We start from the raw sequence: 22,500 nt of genomic DNA, 5'->3' as shown, positions 1-22,500 counted from the left end.
TGTGTATGTATATGCGTATGTATGCGTGTGTGTGTGTGTGTGTGTGTGTGTGTGTGTGTGTGTGTGTGTGTGTGTGTGTGTGTGTGTGTGTGTGTGTGTGTGTGTGGTCACCAAATTGTATTGACTTATTTATAGTATATAGGAAAGGAGCAAGGCTCGCGGGATCGCTTCTTACTCTCAGATTGACCATACCATGCTTCAAATTCATGCACGGTTCCAGATTGGTCTATAGCCTTAAGTTCCAATTATCACACTTATACACTTATATTTGAAAACCTGTATTGTTAACGTGTGTGTGTGTGTGTGTGTGTGTGTGTGTGTGTGTGTGTGTGTGTGTGTGTGTGTGTGTGTGTGTGTGTGTGTGTTTCACCATGGTCTTGGATCACGTGTTGGATTCGTGATCGAAAGCTATTTTCCTCTCGGAACAAAGCTCAGCTCATATTGTGACCTTACTCGCACACACAAACACCCAACTCCCCGCCCACGAGAGTTGGAGTAACGACTCGCAGCGCAGCGATATTGAAGTTATTTCAGCCTTGGGTGGGATTCGAACCCGGACCACCGTAGTAGCAGCCGAGAACTCTAACCACCTCGCCACGGTGTGTGTGTGTTTGCGCGTATAATTATATTCTAACCTATCTGAAGCATTGGTATGAACACCACTAATTCCTCATCCATTTGATTCCAGAGATCGAGGTCGAATGTTCTCCTCTTTGCACGTAATCCCGATTTCTGTCAAAATCAGACTTCGCAATCCAGGTTCTGGTTTATAGGCATCCCTAACGGATACTGAAATTACACGGCTGAGCACCCAAGCCCTCCTCGATCACGAAAATTAATTAAAGACTGGGCGTGTACAAATAGTCAGGTTCATTATCGGTGCGCATGCGCAACTCCTCGGAGATAACTGCGCCGCTCGCTTTACGAGAAGTGACCTACCCGCCGACGCTTAAGTTAACCCCGAGTCAAACGGTGAGCACGAGCAGATACGTCACAGGAAGCCCACACGGGAATGGGCATACATGGAACGAGTGAGTACTTGTGGTGCCCAGGTACACGTATGCGCGCGCATAAACAAACACGCATGCACGCGCAAGTTGTGATATATGCTCCCACGCTCCGTGCCTACTACAATAATGTTCCTACATAATGGATGCGAACGACTGTGGTAGGTATTTGTTTGGAAAGCAATTAGCTTGCCCACCTCCCTCATTAAGCCCCACCATAGACGACAAACGATCGGCTACCATGCAGTTACTGTACAAAGCCTAGTGCAGAAGCGCAGTCGAACCTCGTCTTTCTATAGCTGAATTGTATTTCATTCGTCGCCCCGTAAGGGGCCACACACGTTTTATACAGTCAAAATCCTATGGACTACAGTGATCCCTATGGACCAGAGTCACAAAGTATTATTTTGTGATTCGAGATTCATCTCCACTCGCAGAAAACAACGTTGACCTTTAAGCATCTCTCCATTCTGCCACCTTCCTCCAGTCTCTATCACTTTATGATTTCACTTCTTTGGGGCGATACTGTCTTTCGAGGACAGAAGCGCAAGCTATTTCTGACAAAATACTTGTATTCTATATGCATCGCTTCAGTCCTTGGAAACAATATCGCGCCGATGTAGTAGAGGAAAGCAACAGAACAAGCTGGGTTATCAGATGTACTTCTTTGGTTATAGATTAAATTCCAATCACAAGAATTCTGCGTGACTGGTTTGTAAGGGTCCCAAAAGCATACAGTACTGACTGCTTAAAACTTAAACACTCAATATCATCTCTTGCCATCTTTAACATCCTTAACCCTTTTCACATCAACGTATCTTTCTAGCTAATCCTCGAGGATTTTAATCGGCCGAGGGGGAGCAGTCTCAAAACCCGATAGGATTTGGATCAATCGAGAAACAGTAAACTTGTTTGAGCGGGTTAGGGTGTCGTTACTTGCGGCGAAGGTCGAGGGGATGGCGGCTCGAATCCTGCCACCGGCGAAGCTGAACCAAGAGCATGGTTCATTAAATTCCACGCTACGAAGCCCTCTGTGAGGGGCACCGTCCTAGCCTTCCGATAGGAGGAGTTTGTGACGTTAAATCATATCATCATCATCATCATCACTTATTTATTACACATTTTTAATTTCGGGAATGAATAGGCTAATTCACGTTGTGCCAAGCACGTAAATCCTTCGGTTAATTCCCCCACCCAACCCTAAGTAAAAGCGTCGCCTTCGCCAGGCAGAAGGTACTGATGGCCACGAGATACTTCTCCACTCCCACGAGAACCTTTTCCCACAGGTCACAATTTTTCCTCCTGCTCCTCCTCCCTTTGAAGAATAAGGAAACCGTTCAGACACAGATCCTGGCCTCTTCTTCCTCTTCCTTTTCCTCCCCTCCTCTCTTCATTTTTGCCTTTTTCTCTCTTCCTCCTCCCCCTCCTCTCCTCCTTTCGTCTTCTATTTCCTATCTTTCACTTCCCCTCTTTCTTCCTCTACTACCTCTTCCTCCTCCTCCTTTGACTTCTGCCTTCCCCCTCCTATTCATCCTCATCCTCCTCCTGCCTTCCTCCAACTCCTCCCCACCAATCTACATAGGATCTCCTGGCGCGGACATGCCTTTCAGAGCATCGTAAACAAAGCGGCAGCAGCAGCAGCAGCAATAGGAGTAGCTGCAAGAAGGAGCAAGATGGGCGACATCCATCACCCATCCCATCCCCCGATCTCCTGATCTCCCGATCTCCGCCCGCCACTCTTTACTATCTTCCTCACTTCAGCTTTCCACGCCGCCCCTGAACATGGTGATGTACACTACACACAGTTCGCTTTGGTTGACCATTACATTCACACACGAGTTGGCATCCTCAGCTGCCGTCAAGCGACTTCATTCAGCTTAGTGACCTCTCCCTCCGCCCTTCCCCGCGTCGTTTACGGATTCGTGAGAATATTCAATTATTCCATCTTTCCCTTCAGATACAGTTCAGCTCTAGCAACGACGACGACCCTCGCCCAATACTACAAAATCAACAAATACATCGTGAGGTTATTTTTCAGTGGTACCCCAACTCTTCTATAGTTTCTCTTTTCTCTTCCTACTCTTCTTCCTTTTATCATCCCTCCTCCGCCTCACTTCACTACCCCTCTTATTATTCCTCCATATTTCTCCTGTACTAGCACTTACTTGACCCCCTTCCTTACTGGGTAGCAAGTCTCATTTTATCATAGATTCCACTCACTTCTGTGGCGGCCCTCGGCAGGGAAGGAGTTCGATTCCACAACGCCAGAACCGCTCCATTATTGTCATGGTAACTTCCAGCCCCCGAACTCCTCTCGATCTCGAGACTGACACCACCCAGAGAGCATGCAAGCAAACCTGGAGCATGCCTGCATGAACACCTCCGACCCTCGGCGATTCTCTTTCTCCATCCTCTCTCTCTCTCTTTCTCCATCCTCTCTCTCTCTCTTTCTCCATCCTCTCTCTCTCTCTCTCTCTCTCTCTCTCTCTCTCTCTCTCTCTCTCTCTCTCTCGTCAAGACTAGAGACGCCGGTAAATTATCACCGATGAAATACATGTCTCTCACTCATTCTCGCAACTCCCTCTCACCAGCTTTTCTCTCATCCTTTCCCCTCCCTCCCTCTCCCCTTTCTCCTGTTCTCTGAATAACAAACAGCCTATCTTATCACACCACAAGCTCTCAATACCACACCAGCGACTCAATCCTACACCTGCGACCGTCGACAAAGCACCAGCGGCTTTTCAATAACGTATCGGTGGTTCTTCGATACAACACTATCGGTTCTCGATTCCACACCCAAGTTTCTCATAACCGCAAAAGTCATCCTTACCACTTTTTTTTTTTTTTTAGCCACACTGGTAGCACCGCACAAACAGTTCTGGACTCCTTCGAAAAGAGCCTCCTTCATCTTCTCTGCCTCCTCCTCGTCTTTTATCCTCTTTTTCCTAATTATGCCTCCTTTCGTACGCTTCATCCTCTTCCTCCTCCTCTTCTTCTTCTTCTTCTTCTTCCTCCTCCTCATCATCATCATCATCGGGGACCAATGACGGGTCCTGCATGCGGTGGCCCTGCACGATGGCCAGCACAGCTGACCATCTTCAAAACCCGTCAACTGTTCCCCTTCCCTGAGCACTTTCATCGTCAGGTGACATGGAAATCGTCCCACACTAATACTCGCACAACACAGACAATAGTCCGAGGCGTCTTCCCAGCGAGATCTGTGGGAGGACCCAAGGACTGTTTCCAGCTACTTGTGGGGCTGTGAGTTTTCCCAATCGGTAACATGAGACAACAATCGGTTGAACGTTAATTCCTCACCACCAATGTCATCATCGTTTTCTTCATTGTCGTCCTAATCCTTGTCATTCCCTTCCTTCTCGTCCTCGTCCTTGTCCTTCCCTTCCTCCTCATCCTTGTCCTTGTCCTTCCCTTCCTCCTCGTCCTAGTCCTTGTCCTTCCCTTCCTCCTTGTCCTAGTCCTTGTCCTTCCCTTCCTCCCCGTCCTTGTCCTTCTCTTCCCTTCCTCCTTGTCCTAGTCCTTGTCCTCTCCCTATTCCTGATCGTCCTCAAGGGGTGGAACCCCAGGGTGCAGCCAGCATGGCGCAGATTCTTCGGCAGCGCCGCTGAACGTCGACTTCCCAATTAACCGTCCCCGGAACCGTTATAACCGCCTCTTCTTTGCCGGTTCATCACCGCCAACAACCGGGAACAACACCGACCGGCGCCCGGTAAGTCTTCCCTTCCAGTTTTATTATGAGAAAGAGTATACCAGTGGTCCCTAACCCTACGACTACACGTCAGGCTCTGTATGTAACAGGTTAACTGGAGAAGGGTGCAAGGGGGGGGGGGGTGAGCCCTATGATAAAAGCAGGAATCTCTCCATACATTGAATTGAGCCTAACAGTGAGAGCTAACACACATTTCTCAAACATTATTCCTTTTATTATTGGGTGTAGAAGAACAGGCAGTAGAGTGGTGGGGGGGGGAGTAGCAGAAGGGCCAAGGATGCCGTGGCAGGAGGGAGGAGGGGGTGGAGGGAGGAGGGGGTGGAGGGAGGAGGGGGTGGAGGGAGGAGGGGGTGGAGGGAGGAGGGGGTGGAGGGAGGAGGGGATGGAGGGAGGAGGGGGTGGAGGGAGGAAGGTCGGGGAAAGAGAGGAAGGAAGGGGAGAGGAGTGGAGGAAGAAAGGGAAGATGATGTAGAGGAAGAAAGGGGGAAGGAATAAGGAACGAGAGGAAGAAAGGGGAAAGGAGTGTGAAAGGAAAAAGAAAGGGGAGAGAAAGTTGGGGAGGAAGGAAAGGGGAAAAGAAAGGGAGGGAGGAGGGAGGGAGGAAGGATGGGGAAAGGAAAGGAAGGCGGGAAGGAGACGAAGAGGTGATAAATCTGGGGAGAGACGAGATGAACAGGAGAGGGAGGAAGGAGGGGGTTGGGGAAACGTGGGGAATGGGGAAATGTGGGGAATGGATACGAAGAGGGGATGAAGGTGGGGAGACAGAAGAACAGGGTAGGGAGGGAGGGAGGGAGGGAGGGAGGAGGGGGTACATGAAGGCAACAGGAGAGGGAGGAAAGCGAAGGAATGAGGTGAACAGAAGGGCAGGAAGAAGAGGAACAGTAGGGGTGGAAAAGGGGGAGTAGGTGGGAAAGAAGAGGGCCAAGGGGAAGGGAAGGAAGAGGGGAAGAGGAAAAGGAAGAGGAGGTGGAGGGGGGGGGAAGGGGAGAGGAGAGGAAGTAAGGAGAGGTGAAGAGGGAGAAGGAAAAGGGAAAGGAGGAGGGGGAAGGAGGAGGAGGAGGAGGAAGGGGAGAGGAGAGGAAGAAAGGAGAGGTGAAGAGGGAGAAGGAAAAGGGGAAGGAGGAAGGGGAAGGAGGAAGGGGAAGGAGGAGGAGGAAGGGAAGGAGGAGGAGGAGGAAGGGAAGAAGGAGGAGGAAAGGAAGAAGGAGGAGAGGATGGGAAGAAGGAGGAGGAAAGGAAGAAGTAGGAAAGTAAGGAAAGAAGGAAGAGGAAAGGAAGAAGTAGGAGAGGAAGGGAAGAAGGAGGAGGAAAGGAAGAAGGAGGAGGAAGGGAAGGAGGAGGAGGAGGAAGGGAAGAAGGAGGAGGAGGAGGAAGGGAAGAAGGAGGAGGAGGAAGGGAAGAAGGAGGAGGAGGAAGGGAAGGAGGAGGAGGAAGGGGAGGAGGAGGAAGGGAAGAAGGAGGAGGAGGAAGGGAAGAAGGAGGAGGAGGAAGGGAAGAAGGAGGAGGAGGAAGGGAAGAAGGAGGAGGAGGAAGGGAAGAAGGAGGAGGAGGAAGGGAAGAAGGAGGAGGAGGAAGGGAAGAAGGAGGAGGAGGAAGGGAAGAAGGAGGAGGAGGAAGGGAAGGAGGAGGAGGAGGAGGAAGGGAAGGAGGAAGAAGGAGGAGGAGGAGGAAGGGAAGAAGGAGGAGGAAGGGAAGAAGGAGGAGGAGGAAGGGAAGGAGGAGGAAGGGAAGAAGGAGGAGGAGGAGGAAGGGAAGAAGGAGGAGGAGGAAGGGAAGAAGGAGGAGGAGGAAGGGAAGAAGGAGGAGGAGGAAGGGAAGAAGGAGGAGGAGGAAGGGAAGAAGGAGGAGGAGGAAGGGAAGAAGGAGGAGGAGGAAGGGAAGAAGGAGGAGGAGGAAGGGAAGGAGGAAGGGAAGGAGGAGGAGGAAGGGAAGGAGGAAGGGAAGGAGGAGGATGAAGGGGAGGAGGAAGGGAAGGAGGAGGAAGGGGAGAGGAGAGGAAGAAAGAAGAGGTGAAGAGGGAGAAGGAAAAGGGGAAGGAGGAAGGGGAAGGAGGAGGAGGAAGGGGAGGAGGAGGAGGAGGAAAGGGAGGAGGAGGAAGGGAAGGAGGAGGAAGGAAAGGAGGAGGAAGATAAGGAGGAGGAGGAAGATAAGGAGGAGGAAGGGGAGGAGGAGGAGGAAGGGGAGGAGGAGGAGGAGGAAGGTAAGGAGGAGGAGGAAGGGAAGGAGGAAGGAGGAGGAGGAAGGGAAGAAGGAGGAGGAGGAAGGGGAGGAGGAGTAAGGGAAGGAGGAGGAAGGGAAGGAGGAGGAGGAAGGGAAGGAGGAAGAAGGGAAGAAGGAGGAGGAGTAAGGGAAGGAGGAAGAAGGGAAGAAGGAGGAGGAGGAAGGGAAGGAGGAGGAGGAGGAAGGGAAGAAGGAGGAGGAGGAGGAAGGGAAGAAGGAGGAGGAAGGGAAGAAGGAGGAGGAGGAAGGGAAGAAGGAGGAGGAGGAAGGGAAGAAGGAGGAGGAGGAAGGGAAGAAGGAGGAGGAGGAAGGGAAGAAGGAGGAGGAGGAAGGGAAGGAGGAGGAGGAAGGGAAGGAGGAGGAGGAAGGGAAGGAGGAGGAGGAGGAAGGGAAGAAGGAGGAGGAAGGGAAGGAGGAGGAGGAAGGGGAGGAGGAGGAGGAAGGGGAGAGGAGAGGAAGAAAGAAGAGGTGAAGAGGGAGAAGGAAAAGGGGAAGGAGGAAGGGGAAGGAGGAGGAAGGAGGAGGAGGAGGAGGAGGAGGAAGAAAAGGAGGAGGAGGAGGACGAAGGGGAGGAGGAGGACGAAGGGGAGGAGGAGGACGAAGGGGAGGAGGAGGAAGGAGAGGAGGAGGAGGAAGGGGAGGAGGAGGAGGAAGGGGAGGAGGAGGAGGAAGGTAAGGAGGAGGAGGAAGGGAAGGAGGAGGAAGGGAAGGAGGAAGGGAAGGAGGAGGAAGGGAAGGAGGAGGAGGAAGGGAAGGAGGAAGGGAAGGAGAAGGGGAAGGGAAGGAGGAGGAAGGGAAGGAGGAGGAAGGGGAGGAGGAGGAGGAGGAAGGAGGAGGAAGGGAAGGAGGAGGAGGAAGGGGAGGAGGAAGGGAAGGAGGAAGGGGAGGAGGAAGGGAAGGAGGAAGGGGAGGAGGAAGGGAAGGAGGAAGGGGAGGAGGAAGGGAAGGAGGAAGGGGAGGAGGAAGGGGAGGAGGAGGAAGGGGAGGAGGAAAGGAGGAGGAAGGAGGGGGAAGACGAGGATAAGGGGAAGGAGGAGTTTTTTTCCAAATCTGCTCCTCAGCCATTGTATATACGGTAGGTCATATATATATATATATGCCACAATAAAATTCTAAAAAGGCAGGGTGCGGGGGCATTACCGTAATAGACGAGGTTATACACGTATTTCCGACCTGCTGCAGCCTCCCTCCTAAACATTTACCACCAACATGTACACTCATATCGGCTGCCGTTCCCACCACCACCAGTTGCAGGCAGGCAGGCAGCAAGCATCAGCCAGCTCGCTTGCTGGCTGGCTGGCTCGTCCGTCATCGAGCCAATTAAGGTGACTTATCGGCTGCCCTGCCGCGCCCGACGGGCCACAAACACTTTGCATCACCTCCGCCGCCGCCGCCGCACGGCCGATTGTCCCGGACCTCCTCCCACACACACCCCCACCCCCACCCCCACCCCGCTCTCCTCACCCCTCACCCTTATTCCTCACTTCCTTCCTCTTTCTCCCTCCCTCCCTCCCTTCCTTCTTCCCTCCCCACTCTCTCTTCCTAACCCTCTTTTTCACTCTCTTTCCTCTCCTTCCATTTTACGAGTACACTCTTCCTCCCTCTATTCCTTCCTTTTCTCCTCTTCTTTCCTCCCTCCCTCCTTTTATTTCTTTCTTCTTTCCCTCCCTCCCTTCCTATCTTCCTCCTTTTATCTTCCTTCCCTCTTCCTCCATCCCCTTAATTCTTTCTTCCCTCTCTTCCCCCTCCATTAATATTTCATTCCTCCATCTTTTCTTCCTCACCCACTTCCTTTAATCCTTCCTCCTTTCTCTCTTCTTCCCTCGCTCAATTCCTTCCTTCTACCTCATTCCTCCAATCTTTACTCCCTTCCTCCTTAACACGCTTCAGTCTTTCCTCCCTCTCCCTCTTTTCCTTCATTCCTGTCTCGCTCTCTTCTCTCTCCTATTCCTCTCTTCCTCATCCTTGTAGACCAGTCATGCAGCATTCTTTCCATTGGTAACTAATCTCTACTCAGAGGAAAATATCTAACACTTTTAACTTTTATCCCTTCTCACAAAATCCCACGAAGGCAAAATCCATAAAACCGAGGAAATTACTCGGAACAAAGTGGAGGAATTTCAGGCAAGAAAAATATGGAAGAATCAGAAGAAAAAATACAAAATGAGAATATGAGAGAAAAAAACGTGGGCAGGGTATGGGAAAAGCAGAGAAAAGGGAGAACCGATAGAACAGAAGAACTACCAGACAACTTGAGATGAATACAGAGAGACAAAGAAAGAGAAACTTTGAAAAGTTTATTTAATGGATAAACCCTGAAGACAAACCATACACCCATCCCCCCCCAAAAAAAAAAACTGTCCCTCATATCTAATTCTTCATAGATACATACTATTCAGGTTAGAAGCAATGCTGAAGACACAGTACCTCCACAGCAGGGCCCAGCAGCTAAATATGGTTTACCCCCACAACTTCATTACATAGTGCCCCCTCCCCCCCTTTCACCCACTCAAAAAATATGCAGAACAGATAAGGAAAATCCCTTCAGGCTGTATTATTTGTTCATTCATTTACAACCACCTTATTCTTGGTCTTCCCTCATGTTCCCTCAATCCACTCATGCTAAACACTCTATTTGCAAGTTTTCTTCATTCGTTCTTTCCATATGCCCAACTACCCAAACATAATTTGATCAATCCTATCAACTAGCTCTTTCCACCCCTGCTCTCTGTCTCATCTACACTATTCTCACTCTATCCATCCTTGTACCCCCCACCTTCCTAAACATTTCATCTCAAATAATTAAATTCTTTTTTATAACTATAATTCATTCCACTAAAAAATTATGCTCAATTTCTTCCGTGCAGCTCAGTGCAGTTGGTAGTCCTGCAAACTCCCACCAATTTTCATACCTGTTGGTTTTTCATTGACTGAAGAAATTTTCATTGAGAAATCACCCCAGTCTCAGAAATGTTATCTACATTCAAACACTCGTGAAGTGCTCATTAGCCCAAAGATGTTCCCTCTTGAGTATAGAAAAATACACCTGCAAGTTTTTCAAGCCCCAGACACAGATGTACTCTGTATGCCAGAAAATGGCCATGTCAATGGTATCTCTCTTTCAGCCATCGGCTCAACATCAACGAAAGGTCATACTTGTGTTTTGATTGCCAATGACATTAATGCACCCCTCCATCTCAGTTAGTACAAACATTTGCAATTTTGAAGTATATCCCTCATGCATCAAAGTCATGATTGACCAATTCCCTACTTCTCAATTTTGTACCATAACTTCCAACATACCCATAGCACAGGAACCCATTGATGCATCACATTTCAACCCCATACACTTTCCTGATGCATAAGCAGACTTGACTGTACTTTGCAGCAAGTTTTGACAAATGATTGCCACTCCAGGTGAATCCCTTGGAGTTACTAACCTGATTCAGCATCACATATCCGTTTGCAGAATACCACACAGTAAATGCATGATTGTAGATAACCTTATCCAAGACATGATTGCTTAGGACATCAGTGAAAGGAATTTCCCTCTCTTTGTTGTCCCTAAATACAATGGTTCTTTCTGCCCAGTAGTAGACTTCAGAGAATTAAATAAGCTAACTATACTGGATAGACAGCCCATTCCTGTATTACAAGACCTCCTAACTCCATTGGTGAAAACAACGTAGTGTTCATGATCTTGGACCTTATGTCGGGATATTTCCAGATTCCCCTTGTTCCAGTCTAGACCCCTGACAGCTTTCAGTGCTTGATATGATTATAGAATATACAATGACACAATGGGTAAAGGAAAACACCAGATTTAGAAATAATGAAGAACCATCAAGACTGGATTTATTCTTTATGTCAGAACCTGGAATTGTAGATAAAATTGAATACAAGACACCAATTGTGAAGAGTGACCACATATCACCACATTAACCCTAGACAGTTTGGGTTCAGACAGGGAAGATTATGTACCACAAATCTGATCTGTTTTTACTCAATACTATTAGATATAATACAGGAAAGGAACAGATGGGCTGATTGTGCTTTCCTAGATCTATAAAAAGTTTTTAATAAAGTGCTACAGAAAACTCAGATGAGAGGGAGGGTGGGAGGGGTGTGGAGTGTATTTAGGGATGAAATGGGTGGGAGTGTTTTTATGCCTTTCCCTTTTTGGCTACCTCCCTTGAAAGGGGGAAAAAGCCTTGGTATATGTATGTATGTATGCTACAGAAAACTATAAGGAAAACTGAAAACCACAGGAGACAAGGTAAACTACTAGAATGGATGGAGGGTTTCTTGCATGGAAGAAAAATGAGAGTAGTCTTCAGAGATAAAGGTTCTACTTGGGAAGAAGTGATTAGTGGAGTTCCACAGGGGTCGGTACTGGCTCCAATAATGTTTACTATTTATGTGAATGACATGGATGAGGGTGTGGACAGTTACATGAACTTCTTTGCTGATGATGCAAAATTGTTGAAAAAAGTGAGCACTAAAATTGACTGAGTCGCTGCGGAGAGATCTGAACAAAATTCAAGAATGGAATCAGAAGTAGGAGGTGGACTTCAACATTAAGAAATGTAGTATAATAGAATTTGGAAAAAGTAGAAACAAAATATCAGGACAATATAAAATCTGTGAAAAAGAAGTAAAGAAAGTGGCATTTGAAAAAGACCTGAGAGTAATCATCACAAAGGACATGTCCCCCTGATAAACAGATAAATAAAATTGTCAGAGAACCCTACAACTTGCTGAGGATAATAAAAGTGGCATTTACTTACTTGGATGAAGAAATGGTGAAGAAAATACTCATCACACTGATAAGACCAAGACTGGAGTATCAAGGGACACTATGGTCACCCAGTACCAAAAAGAATACATAGAAAATTGAAAGATTCCAAAGAGCAACTACAAAGACGGCCCCCACGCTTTCAGAACTGTTATACAAAGAGAGACTGTCAAAACTAGAGTTACCGACTCTGAAACAAAGAAAAGAGAAGACTTGTTGGCCATCTATAGAATCATGAGAGCTATGGAAGCCCTTGATGGAGAAGACTTACTAAAATGGAATACAAGAGGACATGGAAAAAAACTAAAAAAGGACAGTTATAGAAAGACCTGAAAAAGAACAGCTTTCCCCACAGAGTGGATGTATGGAACAACCTGAATTAAATTATAGTGTGTGTGAAAAAACCATACACAAATTTAAGAACAATTTAGATACTGCAAGATATACAGATGGGACACCACAAGCATAGCTCTATTTCCTGTAAGATACAACTAGGTAAATAAACGCACACACACACACACAGAAAAAGACCTTGGAGTGATGATCAGCAAAGACTTGACACCGGATGAGCATATTAATAAAATAGTCGGAGAAACCTACAATTTACCGAGGTCAATAAAAAGTGGCATTTGCCTATTTGGACGAGGAAACAATAATTTTTTTTAAATAAAGCGGCCTTGCTGTGGATGTGCTTTGTCTTGTGACACTGCTTCTGACCCAGGGCAGTGGACAAAGTGCAGGGATGACCCATCATCCAGGAGGTGCTAAGATAAGAGGGAGGGTGGAGGGGAGTGGAGTGTATTCTGGGATGCAATGGGTGGGAATGATTTTATGCCTTTTTCTTTTTGGCTACATCCCTTGTAAGGGGGAAAAAGCCTTGGTATATGTATGTAATAAGACCAAAACTCGAGTACACAGTAACACTATAGACACCCAGTACCAAAAAGAATATAAAAAAATTAGAAAGAATACAAAGAGCAACAACAAAACTGGCACCAACTCTTTCCAAAATGACATATGAATAAAGACTGTCCAAATTAGAATTACCAACTCTGGAACAAAGAAGGGAAAGAGGAGACCTACTATCTATAGAATTATGAAGGGAATGGAAATCTTAGATAAGAATGATTTATTGAAATGAGACAATGGAAAAACAAGAGGACATGAAAAGAAACTAAAAAAAGTCATTACAGAAGAGATCTGAAAAAAAAAATAAAAAAAAAAGCTTCCCACACAGTGTGATAGATGATGATGATGATGATATAGTTTAACGTCACACACTCCCCCCCTATCGGGAGGCTAGGACGGTGCCCCTCACAGAGGGCTTTGTAGCGTGGAATTTAATAAACCATGCCCTTGGTTCAACTTCGCTGGTGGCAGGATTCGAACCGTCCTCACCTCGACCTTCGCCGCAAGTAACGACGCCTTAACCCGCTCAGCCAGAGTGATAGATACTTGGAACAAATTAGACAAAGAAACTGTGTGCAAACACTATTCTTCAAGATTTTAAGAAAAAAAAACTTGATGCTGAGAGATACAAAGATGGGTCACCATGAGCATAGCTCCCTTCCCATATAATACAACTAGGTAAATACACACACACTCACAGTGGCGGATGTCTGGAACAAATTGGACAAAACAATAGTGTGTGCAAACACCATACAAGAATTTAAGAACAAACTAGATGTTGCGAGATACAAATAAGGGTCATGACGAGCATAGCTCCCCTTTCCATATAATACAAGTAAATATTCAGCAGAACTTTTTTTTTTTTTTTTTTTTAGTAAAAACAGAAAAATTAGCAAGAAGTGAACACTACAAAAGTATATAGATAAAAAGAGACATGAATGAAGAAATACAGAAAAGGAAGACTGATGTATAATAAAATGGTCTTTGAGAAACTTAGGAAAAAAAAATTTAAAGCGAGCTGGGAAAAATTCTACAATGAGGAAAAGGATATGTCCCCAACAAACAGATAAATAAAGTTGTCAGTGAAACCTATAACTTGCTAAGATCAATAAAAGTGCCTTTTACTTACTTGGATGAAGAAATGGTAAAGAAAATACTAGTCACACTGATAAGGCCAAAATTGGAGTATGCACAAACACTATGGTCACCCAGTACTAAAATGAATATAAGGAAAATTGAAAGAATCCAGAGAGCAACTACAAAGATGGCCCAAAACTGTCATATGAAGCCAGATTGTCAAAACTAGAATTCCCTACCCTGGAACAAAGGAGAGAAAGAGGGGACTTGTTGACTATATACAGAATTATGAGAGGTATGGAAGTCCTTGATAGAGAAGTTTACTAAATTGGGATAAGAGAAACACAAGAGGACATGGAAGGAAAAAGAACAGCTTTCCCCACAGAGTGGTGGATGTATGGAATATACTAGACAAAACAATAGTGTGTGCAAAAACAATACACGAATTTAAGAGCAAATTAGCCATGGTGAGATACGGAGACGGGACACCACGTGCATAACTCCCCTTCCCATAAGATACAAGGTAATACACAAATACACACAAATAATTCAGGCCAAAAACTTAAAAGAATTCAAATCAATTTTTTCCTTACAAGAGGAGATACAGAGACAGGACCCATAACACCACTCCAATCCTCCCCCCACACCCCACACTCACGCACACAAAGTAGAACTTAATATCAAACAAAATCTCAAGGATTGATATACTCACTTTCACCTGCCTTTGCCTCCCATCCAAGTTTGTCTCCAATCTTTGAGAAAAGCCTCCTGACAAATGCAGCAAAGAGAGGGTGGTAGTCTGTATTGGAGATGAGCTGGTTGAGCTTTGCAATACAATGGTGAATTTCTGACCACACTGTATAATTGTCTTCATCCATGAATGCTTCAAGAAGCTTAAGCACCTCTACAGTAGATGTGTGACCAGCCTGAACCTGTTGGGAAGCATTAGCAAGAAGTTATTTCTACATGTAAGTTCAACATGGTAACATATTCTAGAGATTTTCTCTGCTTTGTATCAGAATATTATGCTTAGAAATAGTTTCCACAATGATAGGGTTAACCATCACTTGGGACATAGCCAGTCAAGGCATGCACCTACTCCCCCATCCATCCTATAGCTATTCGTTTCCCTTTTAAAAATCTCTTAGCTCCTTATGAATGAAGGGCAATTCTTGTTCCCCCACTCACTCCCTGTATCAGAAGCAATGCAACAAGACACAGCACATCCACAGCAGGGCCCAACAGCTATTGCTTGTTTACCCTCTTTCGTTGTCCCTTCATGAACAAATAGAGAAGATGAGAGGAAATCCACTCATTCTAGATCAGTTAATCATCCATTCTCCATTTAAATCTATCTATCCTCTCCTTACTCTGCTCAAGGTCCCCTCCACCCCTCCATCCATCCATCCAATTCCCAGATCTCTCAAGCTCATTCTGTCCACATTCAATTTCCACACTCCTTGTGAAACTACTCCTATTCATGCTTTCCAAATGCCCAAACCACCTCGGCACTCTTTGATCTACCCTATTCCAACAGTTCTCTTCATAACCCTATTCTCTTCCTCACCTCCGCACTCAATCAATTATCAAAACAGAAGAAAATTGATAAGGATGTCAAGAAATTCAAGTTCCCAAATATAGCAAGACAAGTGGAAATGATTATCAAGCAGTAGGCATACAAAACAATTAATATTTGGAATTCAAGAAAATTTCATGGTACGAGATACAAGAATGTAATGCACCTGATACAAGGAAATAGACAAGAAACCCAAGATAACAGCACATCAAACCACATGCTACACAATCCAATTACATATGTCTCAAAAGTCACTATTTTGAAAAATATGAGGAATTTAGAAAAAATAAATAAAACAATAACATACATACATACATACATATACCAAGGCTTTTTCCCCCTTCCAAGGGAGGTAGCCAAAAAGGGAAAGGCATAAAAACATTCCCACCCATTTCATCCCTAAATACACTCCACACCCCTCCCACCCTCCCTCTCATCTGAGCACCTCCTGGATGATGGGTCATCCCTGCACCCTGCCCACCGCCCTGGGTCAGAAAAACAATAACATAAAAATAAATTAAAATATACTGCTTAAAACTTCAATTACAATTTTCTATATGTGCCTATCAATGTCCTGACAAATTTCAAAGTAATCTGATACTTTTCCTGCCTGCACATTCTGGCATATCAATGGTTATCTTCTGAACAGTCTTAATAATGTGATTTTGAAGATCAGCTACATTTCTAATTCTTCTACAATAAACTTTAAAATCCCATGCATATGAATTGTAAGATTACAGTCTCCCAACTTGACATCCTTGATAGTACACATTTAGAAGCTTGTAATTAAAATTCAAGCATTAACCTTTTCAGATATTTATTTTAGATACACCTATTTTGTTTAAATATGTATAATGTCATGAAGGAGTTTATCATAATTCCTCCTATTTTTCATAACAGGGATTTTTGAGACATCCTGTCCTATATACGACACAATGTCCATTTTCACACCCTGATATGCATCTCCTTCTCAAGTCTCCATTGGTGGCCTGTCAGATAATGAGACATATATATGTATACAAAAGGGCCCTTTCCCCATTCTTAAGATGGGCTAAGTCAAAACATATTACCATCCTTCACCCATCCCACACCCATTCAAAAACTCATTTGTTGTTTTTCCTATCCTTTTGTAAGTGTTATCCTTGTCCCTTGACCACAACTTGGGGGCAATGACACTTACCATAGCAAACAGGTCATCTAAAAGACCCAAGCGGTCAAGAGGAGGAAGAGTCTTAGATCTGATGGCCGGAATGAACTGTTCTAGAAGCTCTGGTGGGTACCTGGTTCTGGTGAGCATTTTAAAAAGGGATGTAATAAATACATAACAAAATGATAAGTCACTTTCTATCATGTGTCAATGCCCTTGTGTTACTATCTGTAATGTCCTGTCTCACAGACAACTGATAAAATCTCAACACAATTACTTTACCCAATCTGTGAAAATATGAATACATCCCACCTCTAACATATGTGTAACACACCAAGATATGACCACCCAATGAACTAAAATATGACCAAGTTAATTATATGTAAAATTGATATGATACAGAAGTGTCTGTGTGCAGCCATTACCCAAGTCAAATACTTCAGAACAGAATAAAGAATTGTTCAACACTGCTTCCCCAGAGATTCATTTACTTCCTGTGATGAAAAAGGTTTCAAAAGGCCATCCAAGTCTTACCCCAGCCATATGACCTTCTACAACTCGTCTCATCTCTTCCCCATCCCTTACCTGTCTGTCCCCACCCATTTTGAGTTTTTTTTATATACTTGAGTCTGTACTCTTCATTTCAACTGGTGTTTACTTTATCACAACTGTTAACAGTTACTAACTTCAAATACTACAAGGGATGGTTACTGCATAAGTTGCAGCATGGGACAGATTTTGAAATCGCTGCTACAAGTCACAGTGCCAGCATAAGCCACATTAACTGAAAGAAGCATCTTAAGTAAACATCCTTTAATCTTGGCTCACACCAAGTTAAAAACATGTAAGAAGTAGTATAGGATAAGTTCTAGGGAGCAGCAAAAAGGAGCAACAGCCATAGTATACATACAAAGGGCTTTCTCACCCTTACAAGGGAAGTATCCAAAATCAAAGACATAAATCCACTCCCACCCACCATCCCTCCCTCCCTCTTTTCTTGGCTCCTACTGGATGACAGGTCATCCCTGTATCTCGCCCACTGCCCTGGGTCAGAAGTAATGCAGCAAGACACAGTACATCCAGAGCAAGGCCATTTCATTTAATCGGCGACCTCCCCTCTCCATCCCCTCATTAAGAAAAAGAAAAGATGGGGAGAAATCCCTTCGGGTTGCATCAAAATATCATTTACACATACACCCTCACACCCCCATCCCCATGCATCACAGCATCATCCATACACAACCATTCTTCATTCACCCATATCTTCGGTCTTCTCCCTCCTTCCTCAATTGACATTCCCCTCTTTCCCAATGCCCCTTTTACCCCATCCATCCATCTTATCCTTGGTCGCCCCTCATGTTCACTCCTTCCTCCTCTGCCTTCCACACCTTTTTTAATAATCATTCTTCATTCATTCTTTCCATGTGTCCAAACCATCCCAATACTCTTTCATCCACCCTATCTCCCAACTCCCTTTCCATCCCTGCTCTCTTCCTCACCTCTCATTTCTCATTCTATCCAGTCTAGTAACCACTACCATAATTCTCAGACATTTCATATAAAACACATTTAAACTCTTCCTCTTACATTCCATGTTTCTACCCCATACAGTGCTGTCAACTCAATCACCCCTACATACAATCTCTTCTTGGCATCCATTCCCAAATGTCTATTTCTCATTACATTTTTTAATCCCCCCCAAGACATTTACTTGCTTCTCTCAATCTCCGCTCCTCCCTTTCATGCCACATTCACCCCCAAGTATCTAAAGCTATTCACTTCCTCCAGTCTTTCTCCCAATAATCACTTCCAATTTGGTGCCATCCTCTCCCCTTGTACATCTCATCACCTTACATTTACCCACATTTCTCTTCAATTTCCTTCTTTCACACACCTTCCCAAACTGTCACTAACTTCCTTAATCCCTCCTCCAATCCTGTTATGAGCAGTGTCATCAGCAAACAACGACTGGCTTACCTCCCATTTTTTCTCCATTTTCTTTAACCATCTCCAATCCCTGGCCCATTACCCTTGCATTTACCTCTCGCACCACCCCATCCATGTATAAATTGAACAGCCATGGGGACATGACACATCCCTGTTGCAGTCCCATCTTTACCTCAAACCACTTGCTCTCTCCATTTCTAATTCTAAGACAGGCTCTTCTACTCTCGTAAAAACTCTTCCCATGTGTACTTATGCTTGACTTTCTAAATATTGTGTTAACTATCATCAACTCTCTAAACAAATAAATAAATAAAATAATAATAATAGATGTGTGGTTCTGGGTTCTGGTCCATTGGGGTGACTAGAACAGTCTTTCAGTTGCATGTAACCAAGTTAACCCATTCAACTCCGATGACAAGATGTCTTGTCATTTGGTCAAATAAAACAAAAAATCATAAAACACCAAAATGTTTGATCAAACACCAGAAAAATATGACGTCAATCCTCGCTTCGCTGCGAGCGAAGCGAGGATTGACGTCATATTTTTCTAGTGTTTGATCAAACATTTTGGTGTTTTATGATTTTTTGTTTTATTTGACCAAATGACAAGACATCTTGTCATCGGAGTTGAATGGGTTAATATCCCTGTATGGTTGTACTCTGGGTTAACTTAAAAACTCGGGTGACTTACCTATAATAACCTATGGTGCCTGGGTTGACTTTGACCCATATTCCTGGTGTTACTCCATCCAGGGTAACATGTGTAGACTCTGCATCAAGGATCAACTCCATAACTGTCTTGGAAGGATCTTTGGAGGTTGAAAAACTAAGAGGCACCATCCATTGGCTGCTGTCTCCTGCAAAACAATTATGAATACCTCTTGGCAATCATATTTTAAAATATTCTACGTGGTAATGCCTAATACTTCACTGATAAGCTGCCATATTTCTTGTCTTTTGTTTCTCCTTGTCCAAAATAAGAATTTTATCCCTTTAGCTTAGCATCCAGGTGGTGCCAAGATAGGAGGGAGGGAGGAGGGTGGAGTGGAGTGGAATACATGGGAAATGAAATGGGTGGGAATGATTTCTATGCCTTTTTCTTTTTGGCTGTCCCCCCGTGTAAGGGGGAAAAAAGCCTTTGGTATATGTATGTATGCATGTATGTACAACTATGTTAGCAACTATCTATATACCAATAGGATTTTTTTCCTAAAGAGAGGTAGCCAGCCAAGGCACCCCACCCCAACTCATCCCTCACCCATTTCCCTTTCATCTTAGCTCCTCATGAATAAAGGGTCATCCCTGTCCCCCACCCAGCACCTGTGTCAGAAGCAATGTAGCAAGACATAGCTTATCCACAGCAGGGCTAGTAATATCATTTAAACAGCAATTCTCCCTCCTCATAACCCTACGTGAAATTAGAGAAAACAAGAGAAATCCTTTCAGGCTGTGTCAATTTATATTCCATTCACAACCATTCTCTATTCATACCTATCTCTTGCCTTCTCCCTTCCCAACTCAACAGACATTCATCTTTTACTAAAATCCCCCTTCAGCCCATCAACCGATCTCATTCTCAGTCTTCTCAAGTTCACTCCATCTACCTCTGCCTTCCAAACTCTTTTTGCTAGTCTTTCTTGAATCATTCTTCCATCCACCCTATCTGCCAGCTCCCTTTCCAATCCATACCTCCTCCTCCTCCTTCTCACCTCCTTATTTCTTATTCTATCCATTCTTGTAACTCCTACCATGCATCAAACGCATTTAAATTTCTTTCTGCCTCTCTTAAATTCCAAGTCTCCACCATATAAGGTTGTAGATACAATCATCCCTTATTCAGTCTTCACTTCATATCCATCCCAGATACCTATTTCTCAATACTTTTCATTCCCCTAGGACATTTACATTCTTTCCTCACTCTACAGTCTACCTCCACCCCCACTCATCTATTTCCAGCTACAAGAGACCCTAACTATCTAAAACTATTCACTACCTCTAACCTCTCTCCACCCTTACTTCTTGTACATCTCATCACTTTGCTTTTACCCACATATACTTCCAACTTCCTCCTGTCGCATACTTTCCCAAACTGTCATCAACTGCATCAGACATTCCTCTGAGCCAGCCACAAGTTGTCATTAGCAAACAACTGGCTCATCTCCCAATTCCCTCTACATTAAATAATCCCAAAGTTCTCTGCCCATCTTCTCCTTACCTCACTTCCACTAGCATTGGTCCATCTGCACCCTTTACCTTCTCTACTTTGACTCTGTGATTACACCCTACCTATGCCCAGAAAATAAGGTGGTAGGCAAGAGGTTTGAGATAACTGAAGCTATCTCATTAAGTTCCACAAGCATCCAAACACCATACAAGAATTTAAGAACAAACTAGATGCTGAGAGATGCAAAGATGGGTCATTATGAACATAGCTCCCCTTTCCGTATAACACAACTTGGTAAATACAACTAGGTAAATACACACATACAGGATCAGAGGAGGGATTAACCCCTTCCATACGGTGCCGCACACGTAGGCGTCATGGGGAGCGAGTGTATTCGCGAGGCTGCCATATCGGCGTCTTGATTATATTTATTGTAGTCGCCCCTCCATAATGACATTCTTTCTAATTCTTTTGTAATCGCATTTTCTATGGTTATCAAAATTCACGGGTGAAGAGAGAACGATCGATATAAGCGGTGACTATATTTTATGATGCGAGTATTATTACGACACGTCGTACGGCTGGCATTGGCTGCTGCCACCGAGATCTTAGTCCATGACGCCTACGTGTGCGGCACCGTATGGAAGGGGTTAAGGAAGTTGATGACAGAGTTTGGGAGAGTGTTTGAAAGAAGAAAGTTGAAGATAAATGTGGGTAAAAGTAAGGTGTTGAGATGTACAAGGGGTGAAAGTGGCAGCAGACTGGAAGTGAGCATTAAGGTAGAGCAACTGGAGGAAGTGGATAGTTTTAGATACTTGGGTGTGAATGCGGCAGGAAAGGGTGGAGTGGGGGTGAAGGTAGAATGCAGATTGAGAGAGGCGAGTAAATGCCTTGGTAGAGTAAAAAGTGTAATGAGAAATAGACATCTGGGAATGGATGCTAAGAGGAGATTGTATGAAGGAGTGATTGTGCCAACAGCACTGTATGGGGCAGAAACATGGAACATAAGAGAGGAAGAGAGAAGGAGTTTGAATGTGTTTGAGATGAAGTGTCTGAGAAGTATGATGGGGGTTACTAGGCTGGATAGAGTGAGAAATGAGGAGGTGAGGAGGAGAACAGGGGTGGTAAGGGAGTTGGGAGATAGGGTGGATGAAAGTATTGGGGATGGTTTGGACACATGGAAAGAATGAGTGAAGAAAGACTAGTAACTGAGGTATGGAAGGCAGATGTGGGGGAGTGAACATGAGGGGATGACCTAGGATGAGATGGATGGATGGGATGAAAGGGGCTTTGGGGAATAGGGGAATGTCTGTTGAGGAAGGACGGGAGAGGACAGAAGACAGGGGTGAATAGAGAATGGTTGTACATGGATGATGATGTGATGCATGAGGTGGAATGGGTGGGGGGATGGGGGGATGAGGTTGTGTGTGTGAGAAAAATTTGACGCAGCCCGTAGGGATTTCTCCCTGTCTTCTCCTTTTCTGCATGAGGGGACGGAGAGAGGGGGTCGCCGATTTAATGAAGCGGCCTTGCTGTGGATGTGCTGTGTCTTGCAACACTGCCTCTGACCCAGGGCAGTGGGCAAAATGCAGGGATGACCTGTCATCCAGGAGATGCCAAGATAAGAGGGGTAGAGGGTGAAGGGGAGTGGAGTGTATTAGGGATGGAATGGGTGGGAATGGTTTTTATGCCTTTTTCTTTTTAGCTACCTCCCTTGTAAGGGGGAAAAAGCCTTTGGTATATGTATATAAAAAAAAATAAAAAAAAGTAATAATTACATATATATATATATATATATATTTATCTATATATATATATATATATATACCAAATGCTTTTTACCCCCTTACACCGGAGGTAGCCAAAAGAAAAAGGCATTGAAACCACTCTCACCCATTCCATCCCCTACATGCTCCCCTCCCCTCCACCCT

The 22,500-nt window shown here is 44.8% G+C and overlaps 1 protein-coding gene across 4 annotated transcripts in view; it reads right to left on the bottom strand.

Moving 5' to 3' along the window:
• Positions 1-22,500, bottom strand: part of Psa (puromycin-sensitive aminopeptidase) — an 82,310-nt gene that overhangs the window by 11,707 nt on the left and 48,103 nt on the right. For all 4 annotated transcript variants that reach the window (XM_076199413.1, XM_076199412.1, XM_076199410.1 and 1 more), the window contains exons 10-12: positions 19,097-19,262; positions 16,492-16,597; positions 14,448-14,667 (exon numbers count right to left, since the gene is read on the bottom strand). In XM_076199413.1, the coding sequence (XP_076055528.1) occupies positions 14,448-14,667; positions 16,492-16,597; positions 19,097-19,262 (492 nt within the window). The remainder of the gene's footprint in view (positions 1-14,447; positions 14,668-16,491; positions 16,598-19,096; positions 19,263-22,500) is intronic.

The sequence above is a fragment of the Oratosquilla oratoria genome, chromosome 16 (genome assembly GCF_046742065.1).
Source record: "Oratosquilla oratoria isolate Oo_2021 chromosome 16, ASM4674206v1, whole genome shotgun sequence".
In the NCBI taxonomy this organism is placed as follows: Eukaryota; Metazoa; Arthropoda; class Malacostraca; order Stomatopoda; family Squillidae; genus Oratosquilla; species Oratosquilla oratoria.
Note: the sequence above shows the minus strand (reverse complement) of the source record. Positions and strands in the feature narration are given on the sequence as shown.